At 57.9% G+C, this 15016-nt stretch overlaps 1 protein-coding gene across 1 annotated transcript in view; it reads left to right on the top strand.

Annotated features, from left to right (window-relative positions):
- The window catches only part of JPH3 (junctophilin 3), a gene marked incomplete at both ends in the record, with an annotated part of 51721 nt that overhangs the window by 11042 nt on the left and 25663 nt on the right, over positions 1 to 15016 (top strand). Inside the window, one exon of the mRNA XM_080702045.1 lies at positions 4836 to 5613. Coding sequence (XP_080558171.1) covers positions 4836 to 5613 — 778 coding nt within the window. The remainder of the gene's footprint in view (positions 1 to 4835; positions 5614 to 15016) is intronic.

Here is a 15016-nt window from a genome sequence, read left to right as displayed (position 1 = left end):
GCCCGGCCTCTTGGCCTCTTCCTGGCTTCCCCCAGTCTTGGGAATGCACAGGGGCGGTGTCCTCTGTGCACGTGAGGCTCAGATCCCGCCCCCTTCACAAGGCGCAGACTAAGCTCCAGTTTCCACGGCTCTCTCTCTCTCTCTCTCTCTCTAGATAGATGGATGGATGGATAGATATAGTCGTTGTGGGAATCTTCTGGTGAGAGTGCCTTCCCACCCTCCCCCTACTTTGAGATGTAAGCCTTACAAGGGTTACAGGTGCCCAGAGTTCAGGGTGTTAAGTGCTCAGAGCCCACCTGTCTCCGCTTCCCAGACCACAGCTTTCCAAGTGGCGGCCTGCAGCCCTCAGCGCCCATTGACTCCCTCCGGTGGCAGATGGAGATTTCCAGCCTCTCTTCAGAGAGAGAGAGCCCTGTTCCTGGCCACTCCGATGTTATTATATCACAAATTTAAGATTAAATCCAGCTGGGCGTGATGGCGCACACTTGCAATCCCAGCATTTGGGAGGCTGAGACAGAAAGATTGTGCAGGTTCACGGCCAGCCTCAGCTACTAAGTGAGGCCCTCTGCAACTCAGTGAGACCCTGTTTCAAAATAAAGAATAAAAAATTAGGGCTCGGAAGTAGAATGCCCCGGGTTCCATCCCCAGCACTGCAAAAAAAAAAAAAAAAAAATGAAACCCATGCTCCCTCTCTGCTGTGGGCGCATGCGTGCTGCTGAGCCCAGCAATGTATCTGCCTCTGTGCACTTTCATGCACAATTTGATTTAGTAATTGCTTCTTTTTTTTCAATTGCAAGTTTTCTCTAAGTCGCTGGCTAATTCTTCCTTACCTTCCGCGTGCTCAGTGAAATATCTCTCCACGCAGCTTTTCGCTCAAAGCAAGGTGCCAGAGCCTCCGCCTGCCATGTTAACACACGTACGTGCAGATTAAAGATGGCTGCTGATGGCTTGTTGAGTGGCCCCTCCTGCGCCCCGCCCTGAGCTCCCCTGAGCTCTCCCTGCGCGCTTGGGCCCCGTCTTCCTTGTTCTTGGTTTCGGCCCTCATTCTGGGGAAGTGCGCCCTGCGGCAGCTTTCTGGGGAAAGATGCATGGACGATGGAGTCTCTAGTTGGCTTGGGTGATGAAGACTGTGGATTGAAAGACTAGTTTGCCTTAAAATCTGCAGCGGAGGCCTTTCCGCGGGCAGATCTCTGGGTCTGCTGTGGTTGTTTGGCAACCCTAGGCCATCCTGCTTCTCGGTCCCTCCCGTTGTCGGCTTTTCTTCCTTCTTGGGAGCACACGGGCCTGCCTGGAGGCGTTCTGAGTCCCACGCCGCCGCCATGCCTCATGCCTCGGTGCGACGCCCTTCCCATCCCTGTCCTTCCCATCCCTGTCCGTGGGCCCCGCAGCTCTCTGGGATATCTTGGGCCATTTTTCTCATTGCTTTCCGACAGTCCCCAAACGGGGGCCTCCTGGGTGAGTCCTTTAATTTTCTTCTCAATATTTTTCCCGTGAGAGTGTGTGAGTGTGTGTGTGAGTGTGAATGTCTTTAAGAGTTCCTTCCAGCTCACCAACATTTTTATCTCAGCTGCCACACTTGTGATCGCCGGTTGTCCCCCCAGCCTTTGTTTCTCTGCATTACATTCTTACTTTATGGGCGGCGTAACCTCCGATCTCACGAGGGTTTCGATTTGGGCTTCCTTGACATCTTCTCCCCACCTTGTGCTTATCAAGATGGCACCAGGTGTTCCTCTTCCCCCTTTATTTGTAAGTTTTGGCCTCTCTTTGCCGCGGAGGCTTTCTCCAAATGCCTGATGACCTTTGGCTGTTTGATTATTAAAATAAGGCACTGGGCCGGGCGTGGTGGCGCACATTTGTAATCCCAGTACTCGGCAGGCAGGATGGCAGGTTCAAGGACAACCTCAGCAACCTAGTGAGACCCTGTTTCAAAACAAAAACAAACAATGACGACAAAAAGAGCTGGAGGTCGAACTCGGAGGTAGAACGCCCCTGCTTTCAACCACCAGTAAGGACACACACACCCCTTGAAAGTTCTGTGTCCTTCAGAGGCAATCCGCGCGCTCCCTGGGCGAGGCACTTCCCGCCCTCTGAGTCCTGCATTGGTGGGGGTGAGAGGGGTCTCTCGGGAGGGCAGCGAGCCAGCCCCCAGCAGCACAGCTCCCCCACCTCCCGGAGCCTGCCCCCACCCTCGGGACTTCCTGCCTGTTCTTTTCTTCCGGGGCCTCTCTCCTCGTTCCTGGAACCCTGGCGTCTTACCTTTTTCAGCGTGCCTCACGTCTTACCTATGACGCTGGACACGTAGAGATGGAGAATTCGTCGTGGGTTCCCCAGGGCCGCCCGGACCGAGCCCCACAGACTGGGGCTTAGCGGCCAGAACTGGCCTCCGGGGTCTGGAGGCTGAGGCCGGAGACCAAGGGGCTGGGGTGGGGGCTCCAGGCCCTTCTGCTGCTCCAAATAAAAGTCAAAATGGCCGCGGTGTAGCTCAAAGATAGAATGCATCACTCACAAACCCAGCCCTGAGGACTAGGCCTACCCTGATGGCTTGGTCTTAACATAATGCCTTTATCCTTCCTTCCTTCCTTCCTTCCTTCCTTCCTTCCTTCCTTCCTCTCTCTTTCCTGCTTTCTTTCCTTCTTTGTTTCCTTCCCTATTTGTTTTTGTGTACTGGAGATTGAACCCAGAGGCATTCTACCTTTGAGCTATACCCCCAGCCTGATTTTGTCTTGTATTTGGAAACAGGGTCTCGCTAGGTTGATGGGAGTCTCGCTACTTGCTGAGGCTGTCCCTGAACCTGCGATCCTGCTAGTTCAGGCTTCCAAATATTGGGATTGCAGGCGTGCACCGCCATGCCCAGCTTAACATACTACTTTATTTATTTATTTTTTGGTAGCACTGGGGGTGGAACCCAGGGGCTTTCTACCTCCGGGCTACACTCCCAGACCTATTTTATACTTTATTTGGAAACAGGGTCTCACTAAGTTGCTGAGAGCCTCACTAAGTAGCTGAGGCTGGCTTCGAACCTGTGTGATCCTCCTGTCTCAGCCTCCCAAGCGCAGGGATTACAAGCGTGCCCACCACGCCCGGCTTAACATACTACTTTAAGAAACTTATATCCAGCTGCGGTGGAATCCTGGCTGGAGGGATCGGGGTTTCAGAGGAATCTGCGTGAACACACTTCATCCCGTGGCAAATCCCACAGGGGACTTCTTCAGGGTCCAGATGGTATAGGTCTTAAAGTGACACTGTCTGAGTTGGTAACCGTACTGGGTGTGGGGGGTGTCGTGCTTATAGTCTTGTCTGATGGTGACTTATCAAAAGCCTTTTAAAAAGCCAAAACTCTCTTTGTAACCAATTTTATTATAAGAGCTTATTTTAGAACTCAATTTAACTGTGTGTGTGAATATTAGTTATCAAAATGAGGAATGGAGCCAGGTGTAGTGGCGCACGCCTGTCATCCCAGTACTTGAGAGACTGAGACAGGAGGAACGGGGGTTTGAGGCCAGCCTCAGCAACTCAGCAAGACTGCCAGGACAAGATCCTGTTTCACAATAAGAAATAAAGAGGACTGGGGGCATGGCTCAGAGGTCGAATGCCCCCAGGTTCAATTTCCAACACCCCACCCCCACCCCAAAGGAAACAGAGAGAGAGAGAGAGAGAGAGAGAGAGAGAGAGAGAGAGAGAGAGAGAGAATGAACACAGGTGTAGCGGCACATGCCTATAATTCCAGCACTTGAGAGGCCAGCCTCAGCAACTTAGTGAGACCCTGTTTCAGAATAAAACCCAAAAAGGGCTGGGGGTGTAGGCTGGAGGTACAATGCGCCTGGGCTCAATCCACAGTACAAAGAAAAAAAGTAGGGATGAGGGGCTGAGGGCCTCAGTGAGTGTACAGTGAGCTCTGCCTGCACAAGGCCCTGGTTGTGATCCGCAGCCTCAGAAATAACTGAACCGCTGTGGAGCAGGGGTGAGGGCGGGCCGCAGCGCGGGGTCCGCTGGGCTTCTGCAACGGTGCGGCATGCCCGCAGTGGGTTATGGTGCAGCCATTGCTGATGATAAAGGGGGAACGGGAGGCGGCTCAGGACCGGCTGTGCAGAAGGTTCCAGGACACAGTGCCCCTGCCCGTGCTATGATGCCTGCATGGCCCGGCCACCTCCCCGGTCGCCTACATCCTCAGACTCTGGGTGTCCCTGATGGCAGGAACCACCTAGGGCCAGGACGGGTGTCTGTGCCCCGCATCCAGCTTGCCGTCTGAGCCGCCTTTTTTCTCTGGGGCTTTGGTGCGTCGTCCGGTCCATGGAGAAGCACTTGCGTGGCCATTGAGGGTCCTGCCGGCGTGGTCCCTGTGCTGTGACGTTACCCGGGTTCCGTGGACTCTCTGAGCTCCCAGACTTCTGGGAGAATCGCTTCTTGGCAGAAGCAGAAAGCAGGAGGCCGTGGGTGCAGCCTGCCCCAGGCACCACGCTCACCCTGGCCAGGGCAGCCCGGGCCCTGGCCCTGGCCCTGGCCCTGTGTGGAAGCCCCCGGGATGAGGGGAGCCGGGCAGGCCTGCGCTGTGCCAGGACCCCTGCCCTGCGAGGGAGGCCAGAGGCCCAGCAGGTGGGAGCCGCTTCCCCAGTCCATGGCGGCCTGCTGAGTCTGTGGTGATGGACGGGCCTGTTCCCGGCATTGGCTGCGTGGGGTCTTTGACGCCTGGCACGGCAGAGCACGTGTGCAGCCCCTGCCTCGGCGCAGGCTCCCTCGCCGCCCTGCGCCCGTCCTCCTGCGGCCGGCCGGGCCTCGCCAGGCCGCTGGAGCTGACACGGCCCCGCGGAGCTCACCGTCTCCCCTTGTCTCCCCAGGGACGTACCAGGGCCAGTGGGCCGGCGGCATGCGCCAAGGCTACGGCGTGCGGCAGAGCGTCCCCTACGGCATGGCGGCGGTCATCCGCTCTCCCCTGAGGACGTCCATCAACTCCCTGCGCAGCGAGCACACCAACGGCGCGGCGCTGCACCCCGACGCCTCGCCCGCGGTGGCGAGCAGCCCGGCCGTGTCGCGGGGCGGCTTCGTGCTGGTGGCGCACAGCGACTGCGAGGTGCTGAAGGCCAAGAAGAAGGGGCTGTTCCGGCGCTCGCTGCTGAGCGGGCTGAAGCTGCGCAAGGCGGAGTCCAAGAGCAGCCTGGCCAGCCAGCGCAGCAAGCAGAGCTCCTTCCGCAGCGAGGCGGGCATGAGCACCGTCAGCTCGGCCGCCAGCGACGTGCACTCCACCATCAGCCTGGGCGAGGCCGAGGCCGAGCTGGCCGCCGTCGAGGACGACATCGACGCCACCACCACCGAGACCTACGTGGGCGAGTGGAGGAATGACAAGCGGGCCGGCTTCGGCGTGAGCCGGCGCTCCGACGGCCTCAAGTACGAGGGCGAGTGGGCCGGCAACCGGCGCCACGGCTACGGCTGCATGACCTTCCCCGACGGCACCAAGGAGGAGGGCAAGTACAAGCAGAACATCCTGGTCAGCGGCAAGCGTAAGAATCTCATCCCGCTGCGCGCCAGCAAGATCCGCGAGAAGGTGGACCGCGCCGTGGAGGCCGCCGAGCGGGCCGCCACCATCGCCAAGCAGAAGGCGGAGATCGCGGCTTCCAGGTAGGCGGCGGCCGTCCCCGCCACCGCTGATGGCCGGGGCCTGTGCCGGCTGATCGTGCCGCGTCCGGTCTGAGGCGTACACCGGCGTTTCTCAAACCCTGTGCCCTGTGGCACCTTGGGGTTCCTCGTTCCTCAGAGGTGGCGCAGAAATGGTTGATCCGAGGGAATTTAGGGGCCTACAGCCTCCCACCAAATGGGGCAGCGTCTCCCGTCTGTCCCCTTTGCCTCTGTGTGTGTAGCGCAAACCACAGGTAGAGAAGGTGGCCCTTTTGGTTGCGTTGCGGGGCGGCTGCTGACTAGCGGACAGGTATTTGTTGGCGTGTGGGCACGCGTGCTCCTCACTGGCACAAGAGGCTGGCTGCTCCAGGAGACAGCCCCCCGGGGGTTGGCGAGGGGCTTAGCAAGATGCAGGGCTTTGGGCCATGGCTGCCCTGCCCAGGCTGCGGGACATGGAGTGTGGGGTTAAGAGGGGACCCAGGCCCTAAGGACCAGAGCGGAGCCGCAAGGCCGGCTGCGTGGGCCAAGCCGTGTCTAGGTGGGTGGGCCTGGCAGCCTCAGGGCTGGCACAGGCAGCCACGCTCTGTCCCTGGGAGCCACAGTGACCGGGGTGTGAGCTTGGCCGGGGAGAGGCCCAACAGGGGAGCCCAGGGATATGCCCCGGGAAAGGGGGCCCTGTGTGGAGCTCCCCAGCCTGCCATCCCTGGGCCTGCGGCCTGTGAGGCTTCAGAAGGGGCTCAAAGCCGGGCGTGGTGGCGCACACTTGTAATCCCAGCATTCGGGAGGCTGAGACAGGAGGATCGCGGTTGGCGGACAGCCTCAGCTACTTAGTGAGGCCCTCTGCAACTCAGTGAGACCCTATTTCAAAATAAAGGATAAAAACATAGGACTGGGGGTGTCGCTCAGAGGTAGAATGCCCCTGGGTTCCATCGCCAGTACTGAAGAAAAAAAAAGAGAGAGAAAGGAAAGAAAAGTAGGGGCTCAGAAACCCGGAGCCTCCCCTTTCCTCCAGACTCTGTCCAGGACAGGGTCTGCCCTGAGTCCCGGGCCGGGCAGGGGACCCTGTGTCTGTCGGCACCCAGCAGGAACGGCCATGGCCTGCCGCCTAGCTCCCCTGGATGTGCTCAGCCTCGGCCTCCTCAGGGATCGGAGCAGAGCCCATTGGGTGGATACTCAGTGACCAGCAATCAAAGATCCAGAGCAGGCCGGGCGTGGTGGTGCACGCTGGTCATCCCAGTACTTGGGAGGCTGAGACAGGAGAATCGCAGGTTCAAGGCCAGCCTCAGCAACCTAGTGAGGCCTTCTGCAATTTAATGAGACCCTATTTCAAAATAAAATAGGGCTGGGCATGTAGCTCAGAGGTAGGGTGCCCCTGGGTTCAACCCCCAGTAACCACACACGCACGTATGCACACGCACAGACCAATTTAAGTTTGATAGTTATTTTTACCATTGTGAATATATTTGCTCCACGTGGGAAAATTAGAAAATAATCCTTACAAGGAAGAAAGTGGCCTTGATTATCACCCAAAGACGCCCAAGGAAGGGAGAGTGACATGTCACCGGAGGCGCCCGGGGAGCGCCAGGGGCAGTTCGGCTCTGCTTTGCCCCTTCGCGTCGGCGGCCCCTGCAGGAGAGCAGGTCAGGGCCCCGTGGCGGAGCAGGGCTGCTCGTGGCGTGCGGGCAGAGGCAGGAGGTGGAGGCCAGCCTTCCACAGACCTGACCCCGCGGCTGCTTTGGCGCGGGCAGGGAGCCGGCATGTGCTCAGAGCAGGCCCGGGGCCTGTGGGCCTCTCCTGCGGCGTCCTGCGCTGTGCCCACGCCCGGCGGCCCACGGCTACCTGCGCCTCCCTCCGGCCGGCGCTATTTCCTCGGCTTAGAGCTCACTCAGTCCCAGCCCGGCGAGCTGGGACGGGAAACAGTGCGCCGAGTCCCTGCTCCTGGGCTTGGTTCTACCACTGAAGGACCGCAAGGCTTCTTAGCGGAGCTCGAAAGGCGGGCGTCGGGGATTTGGTGACCGGCTTCGGCCACTCCAGGTTTACCCCACACTCGCATCTGTGCAGGACGTGAGTCGGCTGTGTTCGTCGGAGCTCGGTCGCAGGCCGCAGAATCGGACACCTCAGGGCAGCTCACGCAGACGGAGGCCCGGCTGGCTCCCGTCCCACGGGCGGGCTGCAGGCACCGCTGGATCCAGGGCTCGGCCAACATCAGGCTCCTCCTCTCTCCGTCCTGCTTTCTCGTGTGTGTTCAGGGCCATTCTCTAGAATGTTCTCTGCCCCTGGCAGGAAAGGCCGGCAAGCACAAGTCCACACGATCCTCGCAGCCCCCAACCCGAAGGGAAGGGAGCTGTGTCTCCTGCCCCCGGGCAGGCGAGACCTAGGAAGGCCCTGCTTGGCCACGGGGTCCTGTGTCCACCTCAGGTGTCATGGTGGACACCCCGGCGGCTTCCTTGGGGCTTGGTGGCCCCTGGTGGGGGCGGGGAAGGCGAGCTGCCCCGGGTCCCAGAGGAGGCGATGTAGAGGCCCCATCCTCTCTACAGGGGGATAAAGACCCGCCTCCCGGTGCCGCAGCTCGGCAGCTTAGGGTGTTCACATCACCACCGCCTACGGCTGGAACGTCACCACCCGTGGCCATCACCCCGAAGAGGAGCCCCGGGCCCCTGCTGTCCTCCCCGCCTCCCTCCCCAGCCTCGGCACCCTAATCTCTTCCTGCTCTAGGCTTGCTTGTTTACTTGACGTTGTGTCTTCACGAACCAGAACTTCCTTCCTGTTGATGGCTGAGTAATATTCCACCAGATCATTCTAGATCATTCTTTGTCTGTTTGATAGTTGATGGACGTTTGGCTTGGTCTTACTTTTATCAAGAGTGAATGATGCTGTCGTGAATGCCCGTGCACAGATGGCCGTGGGGACGTACGTTGGTGGTTCCGCTCGATTTCACAGGCGTGGCCTCGCTGGGTCTGTGGTCACCCTGTTTCACCTCTGAGGGTCTGCCAGCGTGTCTCCTCGGTGGCTGCGCCATGCCGCGTCCCCGCTGCCGCGAGCATGCGTGCGTGGGTCCGGGTTCTTTGCCGACACTAGCCGTGTCTGTCCTCCTGGTTCCGCTCCGCCGTGCGCAGGGCGTGGCCCTCACTGAGGCGCTGACTTGTGCGCCCATCTGCCCGTGCGTGGGCCACTTCCTGCCATCTTTGGAGAGACGTCCTTACAAGTACCTGCACCGCTGCTGGTTCCGTGACCTCACTTTCTGGCATTCAGTCTCCGCAGCACAGGACCGCGAGCCCTCCCCGTGGAGTGCAGCTCGGGCGGCCCCGGCCCCCAAGCCTGGGGGCGCCTTGGGAGGGGCTCTTTCCAGGAGCAGGACTGCGCCCTGCCTCGAGCCCCCAGCAGCCGCCCCGGGGACAAGGCAGGGTCCCTCCCTGGGAGCCTGAGCTGTTCTGTGGTGGCTGTTACCAGGGAGACCGGGCCCCGGGGGCTCAGGAGGCAGCTGTGCGGAGCCCGCCCAGCATGGCGTCGGGGGGACGCGGCCCAAACCTTCCCCCTCCACCTGGAGAGCAGTGGAGGCCGGGGGCCGGCACGGGAGCCCACACATGTGCCTCCCCTCCCCCAGGCCCCGCCCTGCCCCTGGGAGGGGATGAGGGTCTGCCGGTGCCCTGGGTCCCGCTCTGCTCTCGGGCCTCCGTTCCCTAAAACCCCAGATGGACACTAGGCGCGGGCACAGAGCCTGTGACTGGACGCTGAGAGTGGGCAGTGTCCCCCAGATTCTCGTCAGAGTGGACACCGGAGCCGCGTGACCGCAGTGGGGGCAGGCCTTCATCAATGGCACTTAAGATGCGGCCATGCTGGGGTAATGGCCGTGTACCTGAGGGAGGAGGAGGCGGAGGAGACCCTCACACGCAGGCCGGGTGGCGGAGTCTCGGGCTGGGAGCGGCAGCAAGGTCCTCCCGAGCCTCAGAGGGACGCTGGACACTGGCTTCCAGAGGGCAGGCGTCTGTGCTTTGACTTTGTTATTGTTGTGTTTGTCGGTGTGTGTGTGTGTGTGTGTGTGTGTGTGTGTGTGTGCACGCATCCTCACGTGTGTGTTACTAGGGATTGAATCCAGGGGCAGAAACTGCTGAACTCTTCCCCAAGCCCCATTTTATTTTTTTGTTTTGAAACAAGTCCTCGCTAGGTTTCTGAGGGCCTCGCTCAGTTACTGAGGCTGCCTGCTGATTGAGAACGCCCGCTGTAGGCGGGCGTGGGGCGCACGCTTGTAATCCCAGCATTCGGGAGGCTGAGACAGGAGGATCACATTTGAGGCCAGCCTCAGCTACTTAGTGAGGCCCTCTGCACCTCAGTGAGACCCTGTTTCAAAATAAAGAATAAAATATAGGGCTGGGGTGTAGCTCAGAGGTAGAATGCCCCTGGGTTCCATCCCCAGTACTGCAATAAATAAATAAGTAAGTAAACAGAATACCTGTTGTTTACCTTTATTTTCATGAGGGAAACCTCGAGAGTACACAGAAGTGGGGAGAGGGCGCCTCGGGCCCCACAAGCCCCGTCCGGCGCTGGACGCCAGGCCGCCCAGTTTGCCAAGGAGTGGTGGACCGTCCCGTGACTTCCTGGGATCACAGAGCCAGCGCAGAGCCGGCCAGTGCGCGGCGGCCCTGTGGCCCGGGTGGGGTTCTGTGCTCGTCCTCAGGCGCCTGTCTCCACCCTCCTCCTGGCCCCCTCTCCCATCCACGTCTGTGCGTCTGTGCGTCTGTCTTTCCCTCCGTCTTTGTCTCGTCCCCCATCCTCTCTCCATTTCTCTCACCGGGGACTGACCACAGGGAGGAGAGGGGCCCAGCTGCTGCCCAGGTAGCCGCCAGGTGTGGCCGTGTGGACGGCCTCCGCTGGCCACAGAGCGGGAGGACCCTCCCTGTGCTGGGGAGGACCGGCAGCTGCACTCCCCGAGCCCCCGGCTGCCCGGGGAGAGGCTGGAGCAGTCTGGGAGTGCGGGCTTGCTGCGGCTGTGGCCCCAGCCTCCTGTCCTCCCCTTTCTAACCCAAGATCCCCTGTTAGTGATTTGCCCAGCGGGGCGGCTGGAGGGCTGCTGCCTCGGGGAGTAATTACGTGAAGTGGCTGAGGGGGGTTTGGGGGAGCTGGCGGGGCCCCGCAGTCACAGCGACCTCGCTTACCACTTAGCTCAGCCCAGCTGGAGCGCCCACGTGAGAGAGGTCCAGACAGCCCGCCGCCGCCGGGGGTTTAGACGAGCCCTGGGCGGCCTGGGGTGGTGCCCGTGCTGCCATCTCGGGCTGATTGGTAGTGGCTGCCTAGAGCATTGGGTTGAGAAGGATTCTGGCTCCGCGTGGGGGTCTTGGTTGATAAATAATGTCTGCTGTGGACTCGCAAGGGCGCCTCTGAGCTGGGAGTCATGTCAGGCCCTCTGCAGGCATATCAGAGGAGGATGGCAGACTTCAGTTACCTCGGAAATGTGAAGTGACTCACCTCTGGCCCTAGGTGCCTGGAGCGTGTGTGTGTGTGTTGCTGGGGATTGAGCCCCGGGCATTCTACCTCCGAGCTACTTAATTTTAGTGAAATAAAGTCTCACTAAGTTCTAGGGCTGGCTCAGACCTCTGATCCTCCCGTCTCAGCCTCCCGAGTACCGAAACTACGGATGTGTGTCACTGCGCCCAGCTAGGGCTTTTTTTTTTAATTTTAAAGATTGTGATTAAAAAAAAAAAAGCCAGGTATGGTGGCACACACTTGTAATCTCAACATTTGGGAGGCTGAGACAGGAGGATCATGGTTCTTAGCCAGCCTCAGCTATTTAGTGAGGCCCTCTGCAACTCAGTGGGACCCTGTCTCAAAATAAAGAATAAAAAATAGTGCTGGGGTGTATCTCAGAGGTAGAATGCCCCTGGGTTTCATCCCCAGTACCGAAAAAGAAAATTGTGATAAAAGCCAGGATGGTAAAGCCAGGCGTGGTGGCGCACGCTTGTAATCCCTGCGCTTGGGAGGCTGAGACAGGAGGATCACACAGGTTCGAAGACAGCCTCAGCTACTTAGTGAGACCTTGTTTCCAAATAAAATATTAAAAATAGGTCTGGGAGTGTAGCCCAGAGGTAGAAATCCCCTGGGTTCCATCCCTAGTACCACACACACACAAAAAAGGTCAGGATGGTGGCACACGCCTGTGATCCCAGTACTTTGAAAGCTGAGACATGAAGATTACAGGTTCAAGACCAGTCTCAATAATTTAATGAGACTCTCAGCCATCAAGCGAGACCCAATTTTAAAATTAAAACATAGCCGAGCGTGGTGGCGCACGCTTGTATCCCAGCATTTGGGAGGCTGAGTCCAGAGGGTTATAGTTCGCTGAGAGCCTCAGCTACTTAGTGAGGCCCTTTGCAACTCAGTGAGACCCTGTTTTAAAATAAAGATTAAAAAATTGGGCAGGGGGTGTAGCTCAGAGGTCACATGACTCTGGGTTCCATCCTCAGACCCGCAATAAAATAAAATAAAATAAAATAAAATAAAATAAAGATCTGGGTGTATAGCTGAGTTGGAATGCCATTGAGTTCAACCCTACAACCAAATAATTATAAAACCCAGCTAGGTGTAGTGGCACAGGTCTGTGATCCCAGTACTTGGAAGGCTAACAGGAGGATTGCAGGTTCAAGGTCAGTCTCAGCAACTTAGGAAGACTGTAAGCAACTTAGTAAGACTCTGTTTTAAAATAAAAATAAATAAATAAAAAGGGCCGGAGAGCCCAGTATGGTGGTACACATCTATAACTCCATTACTTGAGAAGCTGAGGCAGGAGGATCACAGGTTCAGGACCAGCCTCAGCAATGTAGCAAGACCCTCAGTAACTTGGTGAGACCCTATTTCAAAATAAAAAATAAAAAGGGCTAAGGTGGCCAGGCGTGGTGGTGTGAGCTTGTAATCCCAGCATTCGGGAGGCTGAGACCAGAGGATCATGGTTTGTGGCCAACCATAGCTACTTAGTGAGGCTCTCCACAACTTAGTGAGACCCTGTTTCAAAATAAGGAATAAAAAATAGGGCAGGGCCGGGCATGGTGGCGCACGCTTGTAATCCCCACGCTTGGGAGGCTGAGACAGGAGGATCGCACAGGTTCGAAGCCAGCCTCAGCTGCTTAGTGAGGCTCTCAGCAACTTAGTGAGACCCTGTTTCCAAATAAAATATTAAAAAAGAGGTCTGGGAGTATATCCCGGAGGTAGAAAGCCTCTGGGTTCCACCCCCAAGTACCACCAAAAAAAAAAAAAAAAAGTAGGGCAGGGGGTATAGCTCAGAGTTCCATCCCCAGACCAGCAGAAAAGGGGCTGGGGTGTAGCCCAGAGGTACAATGCCCCTGAGTTCAATTCCCAGTACCAAGAATTGTGATAAGCCCACCTAAGATTACCATCCCACCCATGTTCATGCGTGTGGTTCAGCGTTGTTCAGGGCAGCCGCCGCCCTGTCTTCAGAACTCTTCATCTTTTAGAACTGACACCATGCCTGTCAAACAGTGACTCCCCATCATTTTTCCAAGCCTAGCTGTGGTGAGACCTGGGGCGGGTACCCGGGAGGGCTGAGGACAAGCCCTGGCTGACTGGCTGCTCTGCGGAGGGCGGGCAGGTGCCTGCTGAGAGGGCGGAGCAGGGTCAGCACCTGGGAGAGCACCCGGCTGGTCTCCCTGTGGTGAGCTTGCCTGGGGAAGGCGCCCATTCCCCCTGCGGCCTTGGATGGATTAAGCACTCCCGGCAGTGAAGACCAGCCTGCCCTGCCTAGGCTCCCGGCCTCTGAGGGGCTCACTGAGACGTCGTACTTAACACACTCATCAAGATGCCTGTGCATGGCTAGTGCGCAAGTGTACGTGTACTGACTTTGTTCTTTGTTGTGGCTCATTGGCTTTTTTGTTGTGTTGTGTTTTGTTTTTGAGGTGTTGGGAACTGAACTCGGGAATGCTTTACCACTGAGCTGCACCCCCAGTCTTTTTTATTTAGAGACAAGGTCTCACTAAGTTGCCCAGGCTGGCCTCAAACTTGCAATTCCCCTGCCTCAGCCTCACTAGCAGCTGGGATTACAGGCATGCACCACTGTGCCCAACAAATGAGACTTCCTAAATAATATTTACGATTACTTACTATCATTTCAACATAATGAATTTCCGTTGTAGCCCAGAGCTTCTGTTCTCTGCGGCCCAGGCTAGCTCAGCCCTCCCGCCACCTCCTACCGCAGGGTTGCATCATGTCTCCAGGTGAAACGTGGCCTCCACGGAGCAGCCTGGGACTTGTACTGCCTGCCCCAGCACACACACACACACACACACACACACACACACACACACACACACACTTAAACCCTTCAGGCCCCTGTCGCCTACGGGGGAAGGGCACCCAAGCTCTGCCAGGGACAACCAGGACCCCAGCCTGGCACTGCCGACTTTATGAACCTCAAGCTCAGCCACCCTGACTATCAACACTGTTGGGTACCACATCCCCCCCCCATTTTTTTAGTTTGAGTTTGTATTTTTATTTTTATACAGAAGCAATTAATTCTTTTTCTCCACTTTTAGTGGTGCATTGTAGCCTCACATCATGTAGTTCAGAGTGAGCCAGACACCCACACCCACACTACTTCATGGCCTCTTTACACCATAGAGTGCCAGTATCATAGGCCCGGTGAGCTTGACCCCGGGCCGTGGACGGTCACAGAGCTCTTGTTCTTTTCCTTTAGTTTTTCTTGGTATTAGGATTGAAGCCAGGGGGCCTTTTACCTCCAAGCTACACCTCTAGCCACTTATTTTTATCTGGTGTGTGTGTGTGTGTGTGTGTGTGTGTGTGTGTGTGTGTGTGTGTGTGTTAAATGAGGCAACGTAGCCGGGCGTGGTGGCCCACATTTGTAATCCCAGCACTTCGGAGACTGAGACGGGAGGATTGCAGTTTGTGGCCAGCCTCAGCTACTTTGTGAAGCTCTCTGCAACTTAATGAGACCCTGTTTCAAAATAAAGAATAAAAAATCGGGGTGGAGGTGTAGTTCAGCGATAGAATGCCCCTGGGTTCAATTCCCAACACTACAAAGAAGGAGGAGGAGGAGGAGGAGGAGGAGGAGGAGGAGCAGCTGCAGCAATGTCAGGCACGCAGGGTGCTCACGGAGTCGCACCTTCCCTGGTAGACGAGGCTCGGGCCCTGCTTCCTTCGCCATCAGGGTCTCTGTGTCAGTCCATCCCAGGCTCGGAGCCGGGGTGCACACAGCAGTACGCACCCAAGCGCTGGGCCCTGGCTCCACCTCCGGCTCCTCTCAGAGGAGATGGGAAGGGGTGTCCTCACAGAGCCCCGAGGGGAGCCAGGTTGCCCGGGCCCCTCCCCTCCAGCCACCGTGGGCGGACAGACGGACGCCACGCTCCTCCGGCTGCTCCTCGGGAGCCGAGCTGGTCTCCAGGGA

This window comes from Muscardinus avellanarius (genome assembly GCF_963383645.1).
Source record: "Muscardinus avellanarius genome assembly, chromosome: 10".
Taxonomy (NCBI): Eukaryota; Metazoa; Chordata; class Mammalia; order Rodentia; family Gliridae; genus Muscardinus; species Muscardinus avellanarius.
Note: the sequence above shows the minus strand (reverse complement) of the source record. Positions and strands in the feature narration are given on the sequence as shown.